The sequence below is a fragment of the Salvelinus fontinalis genome, chromosome 11 (assembly GCF_029448725.1).
Source record: "Salvelinus fontinalis isolate EN_2023a chromosome 11, ASM2944872v1, whole genome shotgun sequence".
NCBI lineage: Eukaryota > Metazoa > Chordata > Actinopteri > Salmoniformes > Salmonidae > Salvelinus > Salvelinus fontinalis.
In genome coordinates, this window is record NC_074675.1 from 52,500,026 (window position 1) to 52,520,221 (window position 20,196).

Here is a 20,196-nt window from a genome sequence, read left to right on the forward strand (position 1 = left end):
ATTACAGTTTGAAATCGGACAGCAGCCCATCAAAATGTGCGTGGCAGTGCAGAGGAACGTCGGCGGTTGAATTCAGATGGAGCCCTTGGAACAATGATACCTCAGTACTACCTGGCATGATGACTCCTTGCTGTCCCCAGTCCACCTGGCAGTGCTGCTGCTCCAGTTTCAACTGTTCTGCCTGCGGCTATGGAACCCTGACCTGTTCACCGGACGTGCTACCTGTCCCAGACCTGCTGTTTTCAACTCTCTAGAGACAGCAGGAGCGGTAGAGATACTCTCAATGATCGGCTATGAAAAGCCAACTGACATTTACTCCTGAGGTGCTGACTTGTTGCACCCTCGACAACTACTGTGATTATTATTATTTGACCATGCTGGTCATTTATGAACATTTGAACATCTTGGCCATGTTCTGTTATAATCGCCACCCGGCAAAGGCAGAAGAGGACTGGCCACCCCTCATAGCCTGGTTCCTCTCTAGGTTTCTTCCTAGGTTTTGGCCTTTCTCGGGAGTTTTTCCTAGCCACCGTGCTTCTACACCTGCATTGCTTGCTGTTTGGGGTTTTAGGCTGGGTTTCTGTACAGCACTTTGATATATCAGCTGAATTAAGAAGGGCTATATAAATACATTTGATTTGATTTGATTTGATACCCGAAATTATTATTTTCGTATATAAAGACAACGCTGTAACATCAAAAAACAGATCGCAACATGCGGGAAGAAAATTACAGGCGGAGGCGCAACAATTTCTAACTTTGTTCAACATTTGAAGCTGCACAAAGAACGGTAAGTCGTGGCTAATATAGCCGACAGCTATCCATCACACGAGGTTGTGTGTTTAAGTGTGTGTAACTTGTTTCATGGGTTTCTTTTTGCTGCCTTGTGATGTCTGGAGCAAGTATTGTTATGTGCGCTCTTCACTGCTTGATTAGACTTGCAGATTGACTCGCCACCACGCTGCTTGGAGCTGGAAAAGATCAAATGAGCACATTTGTGGCAGAGTGCCTCCTAGAATGGTTGTGTACTCTTCCTAACTTCCTGATTACGGCGAGTGCGAGGGCGAACCACCCCACACGACCAGACCCAGCCGCTGTCACAGAGAGAGGGTGGGGGGGGGGGGGGGGGGGGGTCTTTCTCATGGGTACCCATGTATTTCCATGGAAATATAACATTTATTTGGAAAGTAATAAACATATAGATATTTTTAAAAGCATTCATGATTTGCGTAAATGTAATATACTACTATTGCTTTGTTAAAAATATGAAATGGTATTACATTTGGTAAAGAGCACATTATGACTTGTTTAGGACTCGAGACCTGACTCGGACTTGCCTGTCTCGACTTGGGACTTGACTTGGGACTTACTTGTGACTTGTAAAACAATGACATGGTCCCAATATTGTGCCAGTGTAAGGTTGTATGCTTTTTCTGGAGGTATACAATCTTTAATGTGCGTCTTACTGTCGTTGAGATTCAGGCCATTGTAGTGTTTACTATTTGTTGACTAAATGAGTGGATTGTATGACAAGGTTCAGTATGGCTCCAATTGTGATGTTTATCTAACTATCTGGCTTTACAAAACTGGAACAACAAGACTACACTAGATCAGACCCACAGGCCCACATGATACACAGTGAGGGAGTGGTGTGTACCACTGGTCTGGACAGCAGTTAGTTTGTTGGTGCAATATTCACTCTCCCAGAGATTGAGCTTTGATTGGTTCTCACATGCGAGATATTTGCATGCAAAATGCTCCTCACTTCCTAATCAGTTTGCCTCGCCCCAACTAGAGATAGACAAACAGGTAGCTAGTTCATGATTCTTTCATTTTGAAAAGGGGATACCAATGTAGCATGCCACTTTGAAGTCGCAGCCCCTTCATTTTCAATGCAACTTGCCGACAACATCAAAGAGCCTTCCCAGACTCTAGAGTAAAACAGATGTGTATCTTATGCCAGACTAACACTAAAAGCCATTCCACAATAATCTCTCAGATTAACTGTAGATGTAAATAGTATGAAGCGTACGATACCTCTGAAAAACTAAACTCATCAAGAGTGTTAAGACAGGAAACATTTAGTCTGTTATTTCCTTGTATTTAATAGGATTCTACTGTGTGTGTGTGTGTGTGTGTGTGTGTGTGTGTGTGTGTGTGTGTGTGTGTGTGTGTGTGTGTGTGTGTGTGTGTGTGTGTGTGTGTGTATTATGTACAGTACCTATTATCATATTTATAATAGTATCCGTAGTATTGTAACGTTCGTTCTCCTCCTCGTCTGAGGAGGAGCAAGGATCGGACCAATATTGTCACGTTCCTGACCTGTTTTCTGTTGTTTTTGTATGTGTTTAGTTGGTCAGGGCGTAAGTTGGGGTGGGCATTCTATGTTATGTGTTTCTATGTTATGTTAAGTGTGTTGCCTGATATGGTTCTCAAATAGAGGCAGGTGTTTGACGTTTCCTCTGATTGAGAACCATATTAAGGTAGGCTGTTCTCACTGTTTGTTTGTGGGTGATTGTTCCTGTGTCTGTTTGCACCACATGGGACTGTCCTTCTCTCCTGTCGTCTTTTTGCAAGGAAGGCTTCCGTGTCCTGCCAAGATTTCCTCCCAAGTCCAGGATATATTCTCCTCGATCTCCTCCCAAGCCCAGGATGCAATCTCCTCCTGCTGCTTGGTCCTGGTGTGGTGGGATCTTCTGTCACGATCGTCGGTGTAATCATACTCAGACCAAAGCGCAGCGTGGAATTGGGTTCGACATATTTTAATGATAGGTGAACCGCACAACAAAACAATAAAGAATATACGATACGTGAAGCTCAAGCAGTGCTCACAGGCAACTGCACAGAAACAAGATCCCACAAAAACACAGTGGGGAAAATGGCTGCCTAAATATGATCCCCAATCAGAGTCAACGATAAACAGCTGCCTCTGATTGGGAACCATACCAGGGGCCTGTTGCACAAAAGTAGAATTAAGACATCCGGGATAAATGACTCAGCTGAGCTCAATGAAGCCAAAACATGTGCGTCCAGGCTTAATTGGTTGCACAAAGACCAAGCCAGGATGAGCAGACACGGATTCATTAAGCCAGGTGAAACCAATCCTGGATAGGTGCGCGCTCACGGCTCACTCAAATAGACCCCGCCACAGATCACAGATTAACTGATTTACCATGGCAACTAGAGCCGCGTACTTTTCCCCGTCGGAAGCACAAATCCTCATGGAGGCATACGAGGAGGTAAAAGATATAATTAAGAAGAAAGGCAACACCGCCACAGTGATAAAGCAAAGAGAAAAAGCGTGGCAAAGTATTGCAGAACGCCTGAATGCGTAAGTAGTGCACAATTACACAGTCACCGCTCCGCTGAAACATCACAATTACAATTCAAATATTTAATTCACATCTCCAAAAATGCAGTTGTACTGTAATTATGAAACGGTTAAATTTTTTATTGAAATGCACTGCAGATATGAGTGAAATTGTGTAAAGTAACTCCATCACACTGTATAAAGCTATGATAAATTTTTTGATATTTTTACTGAAAACAAGACAAAAATACCAAGTAATTTTTTGCAGTGTGACTCCATTAAATGTGTGTGTGTGTGTGTGTGTGTGTAGATTAAACATGAACGGGCCAAAACGGACATGGCAGCAGGTCAAAATCAAATACAAGAACATTCTGCAGAATGGTATGGTCCCTGACTAATATTTAACAAAGCACAAGCATATATTGTACCCAGAAGGTGCCTGCTCACACATTGTCTGTACTGTTTTAGCAGTGAAAAAGAATACCCACAGACAAGGCACGGGTGGTGGGTCACCAAAGGCTGACCTTACCCCAGCAGAGGACATGGCCTTGGAGCTAAATAAAGGCAGGCCCGTCTTAGAGGGGATCCCTGGGGGGAAAGAGACGAGCATAGGTTCCTCCCAAGATGCCACCCGCTTCATTCAAGGTATGTCCTTCCATCTCTACATGGGATACAACCACATTCATATTGAATCAATTTGGACTGTCTGACTTTGATTTACCTATTGCCTTGCAGTGTCTGGCAGCACTGTGTTCCTGTTAGAGCCACCAGCACAAGCACCAGACGATGCTGATCCAGTGAGTACTCCATCAAAGGCATACTGTAGGCCTGGCATGTCTTGTCTACTAGCTTCAATATGAATCCGATTAAATGTGATAGGGTGAAGGCCCCAGTGCAGCAGCAACAGCACATGATGGAGACGATGATGAGGAGGAGACCATCTCTCTGGATTCCAGAAGGCATGAGGTATCATGTTAAGACTGTGAAAGTACTATTTACTCTACAATGGTGAGGAGTCCTCATCAAAATCAAAAAATCTAATTTCTTTTACAGGACCCAGATGCTATACAGTGGGAAAAACAGCCTGGCAACATAGTGCGTATTAATAAAATGACACCACATCCTGCCAAATTCCAGCTGCGCTAATTGTATTGTGTTCACAGAGCTCACAAGCTATCAGAAAGTTGTATGGCAACCACCTCCGGCACCAAATAGAACTGGCAGACATAGACATTCAGTACAAGAAGAAAAAGATGGAAAATCTTGCACTGGAGTCCGAAATAAAAAAGAGGACAATTAGGAAACTGGACCTTGAAATAAAAAAACTTGAGAGGGAGGTGAGATATGCCTTCAATGTACACTGTATGCTAACTGTAACACAAATGTATTAATCATTATTTTTCTTTCCTCCCCCAGCTCCAAGAAGATGACACAGCTCAAAATAAAAATTAGGTATATTCTCGTAAAGTCAAGTGAGCCATGACATATGAGCTCTTATTGTGAGCACACAGGACGGTGGCATCTTTCTAAGTTTTTTTTTATTTTCCCAGCAATCAGTACAACCAAGTCATCGTTATAAGGCATCGCCCTCTTTTGCCCACCCCCCCAGCACCAGGTGTGGCCACTAGCCTATATGAAGGCCCAAAATTGTGTGTTCCTTTCTGCTCTGACAATGGCATGCCCATTCGTGCGAGATGTGGTGGATGAAGAAGCACTTGTGCTGAGGAGAGCCTTAAGGCGAGAAAGGGTCTTCAGGGACCGGTTGGACCCACTGGCCTTCCCTGATGACCATCTATATGAAAGATACAGGTTTTCTGCAGATGGCATCAGGTATCTATGCAGACTACTGGGTCCCAGGATTAAGCACCGCACTGCACGGAGCCATGCACTGAGTGTGGAGCAAATGGTTTGTGTGGCCTTGCGCTTTTTTGCTAGTGGAGCCTTCCTGTACTCAGTGGGGGATGCAGAACAGCTGAACAAGGCCACAATTTGCCGCACAATAAGGAGTGTGTGTCTGGCTATCAAAGCATTAGCAGATGTCTTCATATCCTTCCCTGGCCACAGAAGACTCTGTGACATCAAAGAGGAGTTCTATAGGATTGCAGGTAAGAGGATCTACAAATTACAGGACAACTGTTAACACATAGTAGGATACTCATTACTTTGTGTGACAGGTTTCCCCAATGTCATTGGTGCAGTGGACTGCACACACATAAGGATAAAAGCCCCCTCAGGTGCCCATGAGGCCGATTTTGTGAATAGGAAATCCTTTCACAGCATTAATGTTCAGGTGAACATAACTTTTTGATATTGTCCATTGACGAACACTCTGCATTGATTGGTGTAATATTCCTCATCTTATGATTTCAGATGGTCTGCAATGCTGACTGTGTGATCAGCAATGTTGTGGCAAAATGGCCTGGCTCAGTCCATGACTCCAGAATCTTTCGGGCCTCTGAAATCTATCAGTGCCTATCACAAGGTAAGCCACACAACCCCTATTTATAACCATCATGGCTGTGTCAAGAATATCACTGTGTTTATGAGGTAGTAATGATGAGATTTTGTGTTGACAGGTGAATTCTCTGGTGTGTTGCTGGGAGACAGGGGGTATGGCTGCCAGCCTTTTCTCCTGACACCTTTCACAGACCCCCAGGAAGCACAGCAGGCCTACAACCATGCCCATGCCAGGACCAGGGCCAGAGTTGAAATGACCTTTGGCCTCCTGAAGGCACGCTTTCACTGCCTTCACAAATTAAGGGTCAGCCCTGTTAGGGCATGTGATATTACTGTGGCTTGTGCTGTCCTCCACAATGTGGCCTGCCTGAGGAAGGAGAGGGCCCCCAGAGTGCCACCAGCCATGGACTGGGACAATCCGGCAATCTTCCCTGATGACGACAGTGGTCGGCTGCTGAGGGACCAATATGTGTTGAATTATTTTAGTTAGTATGTGTGCTTTCAATTTTGGTTAAATATGTCCTGCGGTGGCAGAGGAATTTGGTTTTTTTTGGGTTTGTTTTTTTACGAATTTGGTCTCTTATGATGTTTGTGCGGTATACTGTGTGTAATACAAGGCTGCAGGGAGGCTACTGCATCCATTCATTTGTCTGTTCAGTTGTGTATGGATTTGTCCTGCATTTATTTTAGTGTGCAGACATGCAGGGTGTGTTATATACAGACCTTTGAATGTGTATGTATCATTTTGTATAATATGCTTGGATTCTGTGCTTTCCATCTTGTAGAGTCACTGTGACTTCAGTTTCGAAAGGAGCTGACGGTTTACCTGCTTTGTTTTGTCCTTATTCAATAAAGGAACATAATGTTACACATTGTGTTTTTATATTCATATGGAATGTGTATTTGTTTATATGACAGAGTACTAGGGCCACACTGAAGAAAAAGGATAAAGTCATACATTTATGAGGCTGGTTCTTTCTGCAGAAAAGCTACATATTGTTTTTACTGTTTTGATACTTATGACAATGTGATACTTAATATTCTGGCACATCAGCATGTCTTTGTTTATGAAACCATACTGAAGTACAATTTCACGAAATGCCCCACATCTGTCATTTTAACTGTCCTCCTTTAAAACAACTGGTTACAATATTATTACTTGTGTTTTTTTCCCCTCTGTGGCCCTAATATTCTATCATTTTATATATAGCCTTATAGTCTATGGGAAACTGTAAATTATCTAATGATAGCAACATCATCTAAAAATTATTATCCAAAATCATTGAAATTAATGATCAAACGTTTAAATAATAACAGTGGGTCTAGTTATGTGATAACAATGTATAGTGAGCAGTGAAATAACTATTGGTTTCCATTTGTGGTGACTGCTGACTGAGATTAAATAGATCCTGGAATTTAGCCTGGTCTGGAGCAGGCTAGCTCCACAGAATAAATCTCCATGGTAATTTATACCATAACATATCCTCCTGCCCCCTATCCATCTTTAGTGCAACCGGATTACGGATCAATTGAGCCAGGATCACCAAGATATCCTGGCTTAATCCCTTATCCTAGTTTTGTGCAACAGGCCCCAGGCCAACATAGAAACAAAACAAGCTAGATACCTGTTAAGGTTGTCAATGTCGTTCTCCTCAGACGAGGAGGAGCATGGATCGGACCAAGATGCGGATTGGTAATTGTACATGTTTAATGTAAATAACAAGAAAACACTACAAAATACAAAACAACAACCGTGACTAACCTCAAACAGTCCTGTGTGGCCCAAACACTGACACAGGAAACAAACACCCACAAAACACCAGTGAAACCCTGGCTGCCTTAGTATGACTCTCAATCAGAGACAAACGATACACACCTGTCTCTAATTGAGAATCATACCAGGCCGAACACAAAACCCCACATAGAAATAGAAAACCTAGACTAACCCACCCAACTCACGCCCTGACCAACTAAAACAAATACATAACAAAGGAAAACAGGTCAGGAACGTGACAATACCCACCCTAGTCACACCTCAACCTAACCAGCATAGAGAATAAAAAGGCTCTCTATGGTCAGGGCGTGACAACAGGTTCTGGCAGTTAAAAGGAATGCATCAACACAACACCTTAGACATGAGACAAGGAACTGATTGGTTAACACTCCAGTACCTCATATCACGTCATATCACATTACCTTTTAAAAGTGCCCACAGTCAAGATTAAGTCTTCTAAGGGTGCACCACGGATTCTAAGAAACTACTCCTGAACATATAACTTGGTGTTGAACCAATAAGACATTTTAGAATCAACAGAATTTCTATTTCACAATAATGGGTAAGTATTTGAATATTCATTATAATAAGCCACATTTGTACTATTTTGATTTTTTTCTGTCTGTAAACTCGCTTTGAAATACATTTTCTGTCAATCATATAGAAAAGGGTCCTTACGCATCATATCAGTACAATACCTTTGAAATGATTCATGACGTTATTTTATAGAATATCTCAGATACATTTTTTATTTTTTAATGGCCAACCACCACAGGCTGAAATTATTATTTTTTCATCTACTTATCAGGGATCTACAGTGTGCTACCGTTTTGGAGACATATGCTCCTACATATGTTGCTGTGCTACCTGACATTTTTATTTGGGAGCACCAGTGCCCCTAGAAGAAAAAATATCACCAGATAATAATAGTTATAATGATTTCTTCGCTGTCCCTCAGCCTCAGTAGTATGCAAACCTGTGGTGTCACAGACTGTTAAGAAAATGGAGATGAGCTTCAAAAGTAACTAGGATTCATATAGATCCAATATAGGATATATCTCAATCTTCATTTGTTTTATTCTGGTGCTCCTAAACCGTGTATTTTGGGTTTAGGAGCAAACTGCAATTGCTACATCTATTTTTTGACCTATAAATGAATGATATTGTCACGCCCTGACCATAGAGAGCTTTCTATTCTCTATGTTGGTTAGGTCGGGGTGTGACTAGGGTGGGTTATCTAGGTGATTATATATCTATGTTGGCCTGGTATGGTTCCCAATCAGAGGCAGCTGTATAACTTTGTCTCTGATTGGGGATCATATTTAGGCAGCCATTTCCCTATTGTGCTTTTTGGGATCTTGTCTATGTATAGTTGCCTGCGAGCACTAGATTAGCTTCACATTTCATTTGTGCGCTTTGGCTTCGTGCCATGGATCATCACTGGAGGCTTCTTGCCATGGATCATCACTGGAGGCTTCGTGCCATGGATCATCACTGGAGTGAGGAGCCGTATGGGCAGTCTGGTACGTGGAGCTGCCACAGGGAGCTCACCAGGCTGGGGAGACATACAGGAGGATTAGTTCTGGGTGCAGGCACAGGACTCACCAGGCTGGGGAGACATACAGGAGGCCTTGTCCTTGGCAGAGGCACCGGATACACTGGGCCGTGGAGGCGCACTGGAGGTCTCGAGCTAAGAGCCTGCACAACCCGTCCCGGCTGGGTGGTTATCTTCACCTTGCAAATGCGGGACGCTGGCACAGGACGCACTGGGTAGTGCAGACGTACCGGAGACACAATGCGCAGAGCCGGCGCAGGATAAACTGGGAAGAGGAGGCGCACTGGAGGTCTGGAGAGCAGGGCTGGCACAACCCGTCCTGGCTGGATGCTCACCCTAGCCCGGCAGATGCGGGGAGCTGGAATGTAGCGCACCGGGCTAAGAACGCATACTGGAGACACTGTGCGCTGCACCGCAAAACACGGTGCCTGACCAGTACGACGCTCGCCACGGTAAGCACGGGGAGTTGGCTCAGTTCTCCAACCTGACTCAGCCAAACGCCCCATGTTCCACCCACCCAAAATAATTTGGGGGCTGCCTCTCGGGCTTCCTTGCTAGCCTTGTTCCCTCGTAACGCTGCCGCTCTGCTTTCGCTGCCTCCAGTTTTCCCTGGACGGCGATACTCCCCAGCCTGCCTCCAGGGTCCCTTACAGTCCAGGATTTCCTCACAAGTCCATGAATCCCGAACACGCTGCTCCTCCTTACCACGCTGCTTGGTCCTTGGTCCTTAGCTTAGTGATAACCTTGGAGGGCACTATGGTGTTGAACATTGAGCTGTAGTCAATGAACAGCATTGTCACATATGTATTCCTCTTGTCCAGATGGGAAAGGGCAGTGTGGAGTGCAATAGAGATTGCGTCATCTGTGGATCTGTTGGGGCCGTAAGTGAATTGGAGTTGGTCCAGGGTACCTAGGATGATTGTGTTGATGTGAGCAATACCTTTCAAGCAGTGGAAGACGGCTCATAATAATGTTTGGAACGGAGCGAATTGAATGGCATCAAACAAATGGAAAGCATGTTGGAAACCATGGAAAAGTCATTTCACTGCTTATTTTTGTTAGAATGTTTATTTTAGTTTGGACAGTGAAATGAGGTGGGATTAACTTTTTCTTAGTATACACATTTTTACTGCGTTTATTTAGTTTTTAGTGTAATTGTTTTTGATCATAAATATTTGTGTTGATAAACACAAGCATGAAAACAATGATATATATTTAGAGGGTTGTTCTACAATATGAACTTTGAACAAATTAACATTTTCTAATCCAATTCCAATTCTACACCAAAAATTGTCCTTGTATCTGTGAGGCACAGCAGGCATTTTTAGGGAAATGTGATGTGTGTAGTGTTTTTTCTTACATTATTTGTTCAGAACTTTTCTTGCATTACTACCTACAGATGAAAATAACTTATGGATATTAGATCGCTGGCCACTCAGAAGTATTTCGACCAGCAATTCGACTTCCTTAAATTGGGTGCTTTGTTTGAACTCCCCGAGGCAGTTCCATTCATCCCTGCTCCAAGATGCCAATGCCGGAGAAGAGGTAGAATGAGTGGGCTCCTAGTCAGAGTCAGGAGGCGTGCATACCATCCACCGCTTCCGAATATATTACTCGCTAACGTTCAGTCCCCGGACAATAAAATAGACGTGCTCAGTGCGAGGATCTCCATCCAGAGAGACATCAGAGACTGAAACATCCTCTGTTTTACAGAATCATGGCTCACTCCGGATATACTGTCCCCGTTCATTCAGCCAGCTAGTCAGAGTCAGGAGGCGTGCATACCATCCATCACGTGGAGAGGAAGAAAGAACTCCCAAGGAAAAATAAAGGTGGAGGTGTATGTTTAATGATTAACTTCTCATGGTTTGATTGTGGTAACGTACACGAACTCAAGTTCTCTCTGGTACTCTCGATCTGGAATACCTCATCATCAAATGCCCACCATGACTAGAGAGAGACTCAATGAATACAGAAAAGAGCTGCTGTTTTTATAAGTAAGTTCATGTTTAGTGACCGAAAGGTTGCGAGAACGAATCCCCGAGCTGACAAGGTAAAAATGTGTCGTTCTGCCCCTGGACAAGGCACTGTTCCTAGCCCGTCATTGAAAATAAGAATGTGTTATTAACTGACTTGCCTAGTTAAACAAAGGTAAAATAAAAAACAATAATGATCATATAAGTGATTGTTCAGCCCTTTTATAAGCCATAAAATGCACCTTCTACCAACTTCTACTTATGCTACAACCAGCACTGCAGCTGCAAAGTTGCAGGGACTGTCAAGAGACACACACAGCCACAGACACACATACACCTGATAAGACACACACTCTACACACACGTAGACATGGATGTTGTATTATAAATATGTGATAGTGGATTAGTGGCCTAAAGGAACACACTAAATGTATTGGGTAAAGTGTTATGAAATATAATGTCATGTAATATTTTACACTGTATATAACTGTCTTCATGTTGATGGAAGAGTAACTGATTCATAATAAACCCCAGGAAGAGTTGCTGCTGCTTGGCAGGAACTGATGCGGATCCATAATAAATACAAATACAAATGAATGACTATAGCAAAGGGTTCCGCTAAGCTTGCATTGTTATTATTAGAGGCATGTGTCTTTTTAAATATCTAGGAATATTTCACTTTCTCTCGTCATAGGAAAAACACATGAATTGGTGCATGAGGCAGAAATAATGCAGTGAGACTTGAGTTGTGCCATCTTCTGCAAGACTGTGTCTCCTTTTCTCAGCGCTGGGAGGGAGAGCGGAGGGACGTGAGTCGGGTGAGAGGCAGCCTCACCGCTACTCCATCCCCTCAGATGCAGGCCATCAATTTAGTTAAAAAAAATATATATAATATGCTCACTCAGCTGTGCCTCACAAGTAATACACCAATCTATTACCAGTGTGATTACATAGCATTTCTTTTCAAATATAATTTCAAAATGGTCTAAGAAGAACAGCATTGGCAGTGCAATTCAAGCATAGCCAATATGCAGTGATAATGTATTGGGACAATAGCCTACTGCACAAACCTCATTACTACAGAACTGTTTTTAATTGGTTAATTTTGCTTTTTAAGTCATGCTTAAAAAAGATTTGAGCGGTAGATCTCGGCTTGCATTTTTACTACAAAAAGGTTGGTGAAGACTGAACTATAACCTCAGGGATGCTCTCTTGACAAGTGTATGCTTGGACCATTTCCTTGTCAAAATGTAACGAGTACTTTTATGTTTCAGGGAAAATGTATGGAGTTAAAAGTACATTATTTTCTTTCGGAATGTAGTGAAGTAAATATAGCAAACATATCGAAAGTAAAGTACAGATAGCCAAAAAAAACGACTTAAGTAGTACTTTAAAGTATTTTTCCTTCAGTAATTTACACCACTGGCAAAGAGGCTAAACAACAGGACAGGGACAAAGTGGAGTCGCTCAGATACGAGACGTGTGTGTCAGGGACCCTCGACAATCACCGATTATAAAGGGCAAGCCAGCCACATTGCAGATACCACTGCTTCCTTCCCAGACAAGCTAAACACAGTCTTTGCCCGCTTTTCGGGAAAACACAGGGCCACCGCCCTGAACTAAATGACTATCGCCCGTAGCACTCACTTCTGCCATCATGAATCGCTTCAAGGTCCAGACCTAATCCCAATTGAGATGTTGTGGCAGGACTTGAAACCAGCAGTTCAAGCTTGAAAACCCACTAATGTTGCTGAGTTAACCTCTTAGCGCTAGGGGTCAGCAGCAGCAGCGGGACCAGGAGAAATGGACATGGGAGGACGAGCTGGACGGTAAAGGACCCTGGGCAGAGCCAGAGGAGCATCGCCGCCCCAAAGCAGAGCTGGAGGCAGCAAAAGCGGAGAGGCAGCGTTTCGAGGAGCTAGCTCGGCAGCAGGAGCCGATCTGGGTTACACCACTTGGGAGGAAATAGACAGGTGGTCGGTTGACCCAGGGAGAGTGCCGGAGCCCGCCTGGGATTCGATGGAGCAATGTGCGGAGGGATACCGGCGAATGAGGTTAGCACGACGGCGTGGTAAGATGCCCGAGAAGAAATCCCAAAAATTTCTTGGGGGGGGGGGGGGGGTAAAGTGTAGTGTGGCGAAGTCAGGTAGGAAACCTGCGCCCACTTCCCATGCTTACCGTGGAGAGCGGGAGTACGGGCAGACACCGTGTTATGCGGAAGAGCGCACAGTGTCTCCTGTATGTGTGCATAGCCCGGTGCGGGTTATTTCACCTCCCCGCACTGGCCGGGCTAGATTGAGCATTGAGCCAAGTGCCATGAAGCCGGCTCAACATATCTGGCCTCCAGTACGTCTCCTCGGGCCAGTGTACATGGCACCAGCCTTACGCATGGTGTCCCCGGTTCGCCAACACAACCCAGTGCGGGTTATTCCACCTCCCCACACTGGACGGGCTACGGGGAGCATTCAACCAGGTAAGGTTGGGCAGGCTCAGTGCTCAAGGAAGCCAGTACGCCTGCACGGTCCGGTATATCCGGTGACACCTTCCCGCCCCAGCCCAGTACCACCAGTTCCGGCACCACGCACCAAGCTTCCTGTGCGTCTCCAGAACTCTGTTCCTCCTCCACACACTCGCCCTGTGGTGCGTGTCTCCAGCCCGGTACCTCCAGTTCCGGCACCACGCACCAAGCCTCCTGTGCGTCTCCAGAGCCCTGTACGCACTGTTCCTTCTCCCCGCACTCGCCCTGAGGTGCGTGCCCTCAGTCCGGTACCACCAGTTCCGGCACCACGCACCAGGCCTATAGTGCGCTTTGAGAATCCAGTGTGCCCTGTTCCTGCTCCCCGCACTAGCCTTGAGGTGCGTGTCTCCAGTTCGGTACCACCAGTTCCGGCACCACGCACCAGGCCTACTGTGCGCCTCAGCAGGTCAGAGTCGGTCGTCTGTCCAACGCCGCCTGCACTGCCCGCCTGCCCAGCGCCGTCTGGGCTGCCTGCCTGCCCAGCGCCGTCTGAGCCATCCGTCTGCCCAGCGCCGTCTGAGCCATCCGTCTGCCCAGCGCCGTCTGAGCCATCCGTCTGCCCAGCGCCATCTGAGCCATCCGTCTGCCCAGCGCCGTCTGAGCCATCCGTCTGCCCAGCGCCGTCTGAGCCGCCCGTCTGTCCCGAGCCGTCAGAGCCGCCCGTCTGACCCGAGCCGTTAGAGCCGTCGGTCAGTCAGGAGCCGCTAGAGCCATCCGTCAGTCAGGAGCCGCTAGAGCCGTCTGTCAGTCAGGAGCCGCTAGAGCCGTCCGTCAGTCAGGGGCTGCCAGAGCCGCCAGCCAGTCAGGAGCTGCCAGAGACGCTAGCCAGTCAGGAGCTGCCAGAGCCGCCAGCCAGTCAGGAGCTGCCAGAGCCGCCAGCCAGTCAGGAGCTGCCAGAGCCGCCCTCCAGTCATGAGCTGCCCTCCAGTCATGAGCTGCCTTCCAGTCATGAGCTACCCTCCAGTCATGAGCTGCCCTCCAGTCATGAGCTGCCCCTCAGTCCGGAGCTGCCCCTCGGTCCGGAGCTGCCCCTCGGTCCGGAGCTGCCCCTCGGTCCGGAGCTGCCATTCGGTCCGGAGCTGCCATTCGGTCCGGAGCTGCCATTAGTCCGGAGCGACCATTCTGACCTGAGTTGCCCCTCTGTCCTGAGTTGCCCCTCTTTCTTGAGCTACCTCTCTGTCTTGAGCTACCGCTCTGTCCTGAGCTACCTCTCTGTCCTGAGCTGTCTCTTCTATCAAGGGGGGACCTTTGTGAAGGTTCCTAGGCCAAGGTGAGTGGCGAGGGTTGCCACTCAAAGGACACTAAGGAGGGGGACAAAGACAATGGTGGAGTGGTGTTCTCGTCCACCGCCGGAGCCGCCACCGCGGACAGATGCCCACCCAGACCCTCCCCTAGAGTTTTAAGGGGGTGCGTCCGGAGTCCGCACCTCAGGAGGGGGGTACTGTCACGTCCTGACCATAGTTCGTATGTGTTTTGCTTGTTTAGTGCTGGTCAGGACGTGAGCTGGGTGGGCATTCTATGTTGTGTGTCTAGTTTGTCTGTTTCTGTGTCCAGCCTAATATGGTTCTCAATCAGAGGCAGCTGTCAATCGTTGTCCCTGATTGAGAATCATATATAGGTGGCTTGTTTTGTGTTGGGATTTTGTGGGTAGTTGTTTCCTGTCTCTGTGTTTTGTCTGCACCAGATAGGGCTGTTTCGGTTTGCCACATTTTGTTGTTTTGTAGTGTTGTAAGTGTTCACAGTTCGTTATATTAAAATGTTGAGCACTGGCTACGCTGCGTGTTGTTCCGATCCCTGTTTCACCCCCTCTTCTAGAGAAGAGAGGGAAGGCTGCCGTTACACACGATAAGTGGATTAACAACAAGCTAAGCTGTGTTTTGGTATATTTCACGTGATTGCATGATTATAAATATTTGTAGTAATATTTTTGAATTTGGCGCCCTGCAATTCAGCGGTTGTTTAGGAAAGTGAACCCGTAGCGCAGAAAAGTTAAAGCAGTTCTGCATGCAAGAATGTTCCAAAATTCCTCCACGCGATGTGAGAGATTGATAAAACTACAGGAAGCATTTGGTTGCAATCATTGCAGCTAAAGGTGGCAGAACCAGTTATTGAGTGTAAGGGGGCAATTACCTTTTCACACAGGGGAATTGAGTGTTGCATAACTTTGTTACTTCAATAAATGAAATAAGTATACATTTTTTGTCTTATTTGTAAATGAGGGTTCTATTTATCAAATATTAGGTTTTGGTCGAAGATCGGATAACATTCAGTATTAAAAATATGCATAAAAATAAAGAAAGTCAGAAAGAGGGCAAATACGTGTTCTGAGCCTTCGTGTCTCAGAACAAGAATAGACTGACGAATTTCAGAAGAAAGTTCTTTGTTTCTGGCATTTTGAGCCTGTAATCGAACCCACAAATGCTGATGCTCCAGATACTCAACTAGTCTAAAGAAGGCCAGTTTTATTGCTTCTTTAATCAGGGCGACAGTTTTCAGCTGTGCTAACATAATTGCAAAAGGGTTTTGTAATGATCAATTAGTCTTTTAAAATGATAAACTTGGATTAGCTAACACAATGTGCCATTGGAACAGAGGAGTGATGGTTGCTAAAAATGGGCCTCTGTACGCTTATGTAAATATTCCATAAAAAATAATCAGTTTCCAGCTACAATAGAATTTACAACATTAACAATGTCTACACTCTCTTACACTCTATTTGAGGACAATATATATCTATACAGGGCGAGACCTAGATACAGACACGGGATGCACTTCTTACGCCTTCCACTAGATGTCCACAGTCTGTAGAACGTTGAATGAAGCTTCTACTGTGATGTTGAGCCGGATGGGAGCTGTTTGAATCAGTGGTCTGGCAGAGTGCCAGGTCCTGGTCATGCGCATTCCACATGACATCGACTTGCGTTCCATTACTTCTGTAGACACAAAGGAATTCTCCGGTTGGAACGTTATTGAATATTTATGATAACAACATCCTAAAGATTGATTCTCTACTTAGTTTGACAAGTTTATTCGACCTGTAATATAACTTTTCGAAGTTTTCGTCCGACGTTTGCCTGGATCTGCGCGAGCGTTTGGATATGTGTACTAAACCTGCTAACAAAAGTAGCTACTTGAACTTAAATAATGGACATTATCGAACAAAACAATTTATTGTGGAAGTAGGATTCCTGGGAGTGCATTCTGATGAAGATCATCAAAGGTAAAGGAATATTTATGATGCAATTTTGTATTTCTGTTGACTCCAACATGGCGGAGAAATGTTGTTTCTCTCTGAGTGCCGTCTCAGATTATTGCACGGTGTGCTTTTTCCGTAAAGTTTTTTTTAAATCTGACACAGCGGTTGCATTAAGAACAAGTGTATCTTTAATTCTATGTAAAACATGTATCTTTCATCAAAGTTTATGATGAGTATTTCTGTTATTTTATGTGGCTCTCTGCATTTTCTCCGGATATTTTGGAGGCATTTCTGAACATGGTGCCAATGTAAACTGAGTTTTTTTTATATTAATATGCACATTATCGAACAAAACATAAATGTATTGTGTAACATGATGTCCTATGAGTGTCATCTGATGAAGATCATCAAAGGTTAGTGATTAATTTTATCTCTATTTACGCTTTTTGTGACTCTTATCTTTGGCTGGGAAAATAGCTGTGTGTTTTTTGGACTTGGCGGTGATCTAACATAATCATATGTTGTGTTTTCGCTGTAAAGCATTTTTTAAATCGGATACGATGGGTAGATTAACAAGATGTTTATCTTTTATTTGCTGTATTGGACTTGTTAATGTATGAAAGTTACATATTCCCAAAAAATAATTTTGAATTTCCCGCGCTGCCTTTTCAGCGGAATGTTGTCAGGGGTTCCGCTAGCGGAACGCATGTCCTAGAAAGGTTAACGAAATCCATTGTATTGTATATTTTTGTCTTTAGATCATAATTCTCAAAGAATACCTAAGATGAGTGTATACCAAGTTACATCAACAGCGCTCCTTTTAATGGGTAAGGGACATGTATTCAACAGTATTAGACATTTTAAATTATATGTGTGATGTCATTGTTATTATTTTAATGAAATTAATGTGCCTCTGTTTTTGCTGAACAATAGTGGTCATTACAATGATTCCTACATCCGCAACCAATACAACAGTCACTGACGACTCAACAACAACAGGTGAACCCTCCACAACTGTCATTGATGCGTCGACAGCAACTGGTGAACCGCTACAACCGTTACCGATTCATCAACAACTAGTGAAACCACGACAACCGTTACCGATTCATCAACTACCAGTGAAACCGCTACAACCGTTACCGATTCATCAACAACTAGTGAACCCACTACAACCGTTACCGATTCATCAACAACTAGTGAAACCGCTACAACCGTTACCGATTCATCAACAACTAGTGAAACCACGACAACCGTTACCGATTCATCAACTACCAGTGAACCCACTACAACCGTTACCGATTCATCAACAACTAGTGAACCCACTACAACCGTTAATGATTCACCAGCAACAACTAGTGAACCCACTACAACCGTTACCGATTCATCAACAACTAGTGAACCAACTACAACCGTTACCGATTCATCAACAACTAGTGAAACCGCTACAACCGTTACCGATTCATCAACAACTAGTGAAACCACGACAACCGTTACCGATTCATCAACTACCAGTGAACCCACTACAACCGTTACCGATTCATCAACAACTAGTGAACCCGCTACAACCGTTACCGATTCATCAACTACCAGTGAAACCACTACAACCGTTACCGATTCATCAACTACCAGTGAAACCACTACAACCGTTACCGATTCATCAACAACTAGTGAAACCGCTACAACCGTTACCGATTCATCAACTACCAGTGAAACCACTACAACCGTTACCGATTCATCAACTACCAGTGAAGCCGCTACAACCTTACCCGGTGTTGTTGACAACAACGGACGCAGCTGCAACAGTCATTGATTCATCAACAATAACAGGTGAACCCACTCCAACCATCATTGACGTGTCGATAGTAACTGGTGAACCCACTGCAAACGTCACTGATTCATCAACAACTACTGGGGAACAAAATACATCCATCACTGAGTCAAAAGAAACTGGGCAACCCACTATAACAGTAAGAGGATCATCGACCACTACTGGTGAACACACTACAAGAGTCCCTGCTGCGTCGACCACAACTGGGGAGCCCACTACAACTGACATTAATGCATCAACTACTACTAGTGAAAACACAACAATGGTCAGTGGTGAATCAAAAACAACTGGTGAACCCACTATGACCGTCACTCGTGGGTCGACAACAACTGGTGAACCCACTATGACCGTCACTCGTGGGTCGACAACAACTGGTGAACCCACAAAGACCGTCACTCGTGGGTCGACAACAACTGGTGAACCCACTATGACCGTCACTCGTGGGTCGACAACAACTGGTGAACCCACTATGATCGTCACTCGTGGGTCGACAACAACTGGTGAACCCACTACAACCATGACTGGTGTGTCAACAATAACGGTTACAGCTGCACCCACTACAAACATCACTGGTAGATTGATATCAGCTGTTACAGCTGCACCCACTACAAACATCACTGGTAGATTGACATCAACTGTTACAGCTGCACCCACTACAAACATCACTGGTAGATTGATATCAACTGTTACAGCTGCACCCACTACAAACATCACTGGTAGATTGATATCAACTGTTACAGCTGCACCCACTACAAACATCACTGGTAGATTGATATCAACTGTTACAGCTGCACCCACTACAAACATCACTGGTAGATTGATATCAACTGTTACAGCTGCACCCACTACAAACATCACTGGTAGATTGACATCAACTGTTACAGCTGCACCCACTACAAACATCACGGGTAGATTGACATCAACTGTTACAGCTGCACCCACTACAAACATCACTGGTAGATTGACATCAACTGTTACAGCTGCACCCACTACAAACATCACTGGTAGATTGATATCAACTGTTACAGCTGCACCCACTACAAACATCACTGGTAGATTGATATCAACTGTTACAGCTGCACCCACTACAAACATCACTGGTAGATTGACATCAACTGTTACAGCTGCACCCACTACAAACATCACTGGTAGATTGACATCAACTGTTACAGCTGCACCCACTACAAACATCACTGGTAGATTGATATCAACTGTTACAGCTGCACCCACTACAAACATCACTGGTAGATTGACATCAACTGTTACAGCTGCACCCACTACAAACATCACTGGTAGATTGACATCAACTGTTACAGCTGCACCCACTACAAACATCACTGGTAGATTGACATCAACTGTTACAGCTGCACCCACTACAAACATCACTGGTAGATTGACATCAACTGTTACAGCTGCACCCACTACAAACATCACTGGTAGATTGATATCAACTGTTACAGCTGCACCCACTACAAACATCACTGGTAGATTGACATCAACTGTTACAGCTGCACCCACTACAAACATCACTGGTAGATTGACATCAACTGTTACAGCTGCACCCACTACAAACATCACTGGT

At 44.8% G+C, this 20,196-nt stretch overlaps 2 protein-coding genes across 6 annotated transcripts; both read left to right on the plus strand.

Annotated features, from left to right (window-relative positions):
* Positions 1-1,114: 1,114 nt before the first annotated feature.
* Positions 1,115-6,656, plus strand: LOC129865912 (putative nuclease HARBI1). 5 transcript variants are annotated; one of them, XR_008761423.1, is made up of 8 exons: positions 1,115-3,691; positions 3,779-3,955; positions 4,046-4,107; positions 4,190-4,276; positions 4,364-4,647; positions 4,727-5,415; positions 5,681-5,792; positions 5,887-6,656. XR_008761423.1 is itself a non-coding variant. In XM_055938997.1 (5 exons), the coding sequence occupies exons 3-5, from the start codon at positions 5,347-5,349 to the stop codon at positions 6,255-6,257; spliced, it is 552 nt and encodes a 183-aa protein (XP_055794972.1). In that variant the 5' UTR covers positions 4,290-4,405; positions 4,474-4,647; positions 4,727-5,346; the 3' UTR covers positions 6,258-6,656. The 5 variants fall into 5 exon arrangements, 2 of the variants coding, with proteins under 2 accessions (XP_055794972.1, XP_055794971.1); XR_008761424.1 differs by having other exon boundaries at positions 3,779-4,276; positions 4,364-4,405; positions 4,474-4,647; XR_008761422.1 differs by having other exon boundaries at positions 3,779-4,276.
* A 1,360-nt stretch (positions 6,657-8,016) lies between these two features.
* LOC129864747 (proteoglycan 4-like) lies at positions 8,017-19,483 on the plus strand. The gene is made up of 4 exons (XM_055937040.1): positions 8,017-8,103; positions 17,545-17,613; positions 17,720-19,282; positions 19,479-19,483. Exons 1-4 carry the CDS (start codon positions 8,100-8,102, stop codon positions 19,481-19,483), a joined length of 1,641 nt encoding a protein of 546 aa, XP_055793015.1. The 5' UTR covers positions 8,017-8,099.
* Positions 19,484-20,196: the final 713 nt, after the last annotated feature.

What these genes read in the sequence shown, in the direction of transcription:
- LOC129864747 (XM_055937040.1), top strand. An exon ending in AACAGCGCTCCTTTTAATGG is followed by an intron (nt 17,614 to 17,719) that starts GTAAGGGACATG and finishes GCTGAACAATAG; the next exon opens with TGGTCATTACAATGATTCCT.
- LOC129865912 (XM_055938996.1), top strand. Translation starts at nt 5,347, where the DNA reads ATGTCTTCATATCCTTCCCTGGCCACAGAAGACTCTGTGACATCAAAG. An exon ending in GGAGTTCTATAGGATTGCAG is followed by an intron (nt 5,416 to 5,680) that starts GTAAGAGGATCT and finishes TTATGATTTCAG; the next exon opens with ATGGTCTGCAATGCTGACTG. An exon ending in CTATCAGTGCCTATCACAAG is followed by an intron (nt 5,793 to 5,886) that starts GTAAGCCACACA and finishes TTGTGTTGACAG; the next exon opens with GTGAATTCTCTGGTGTGTTG.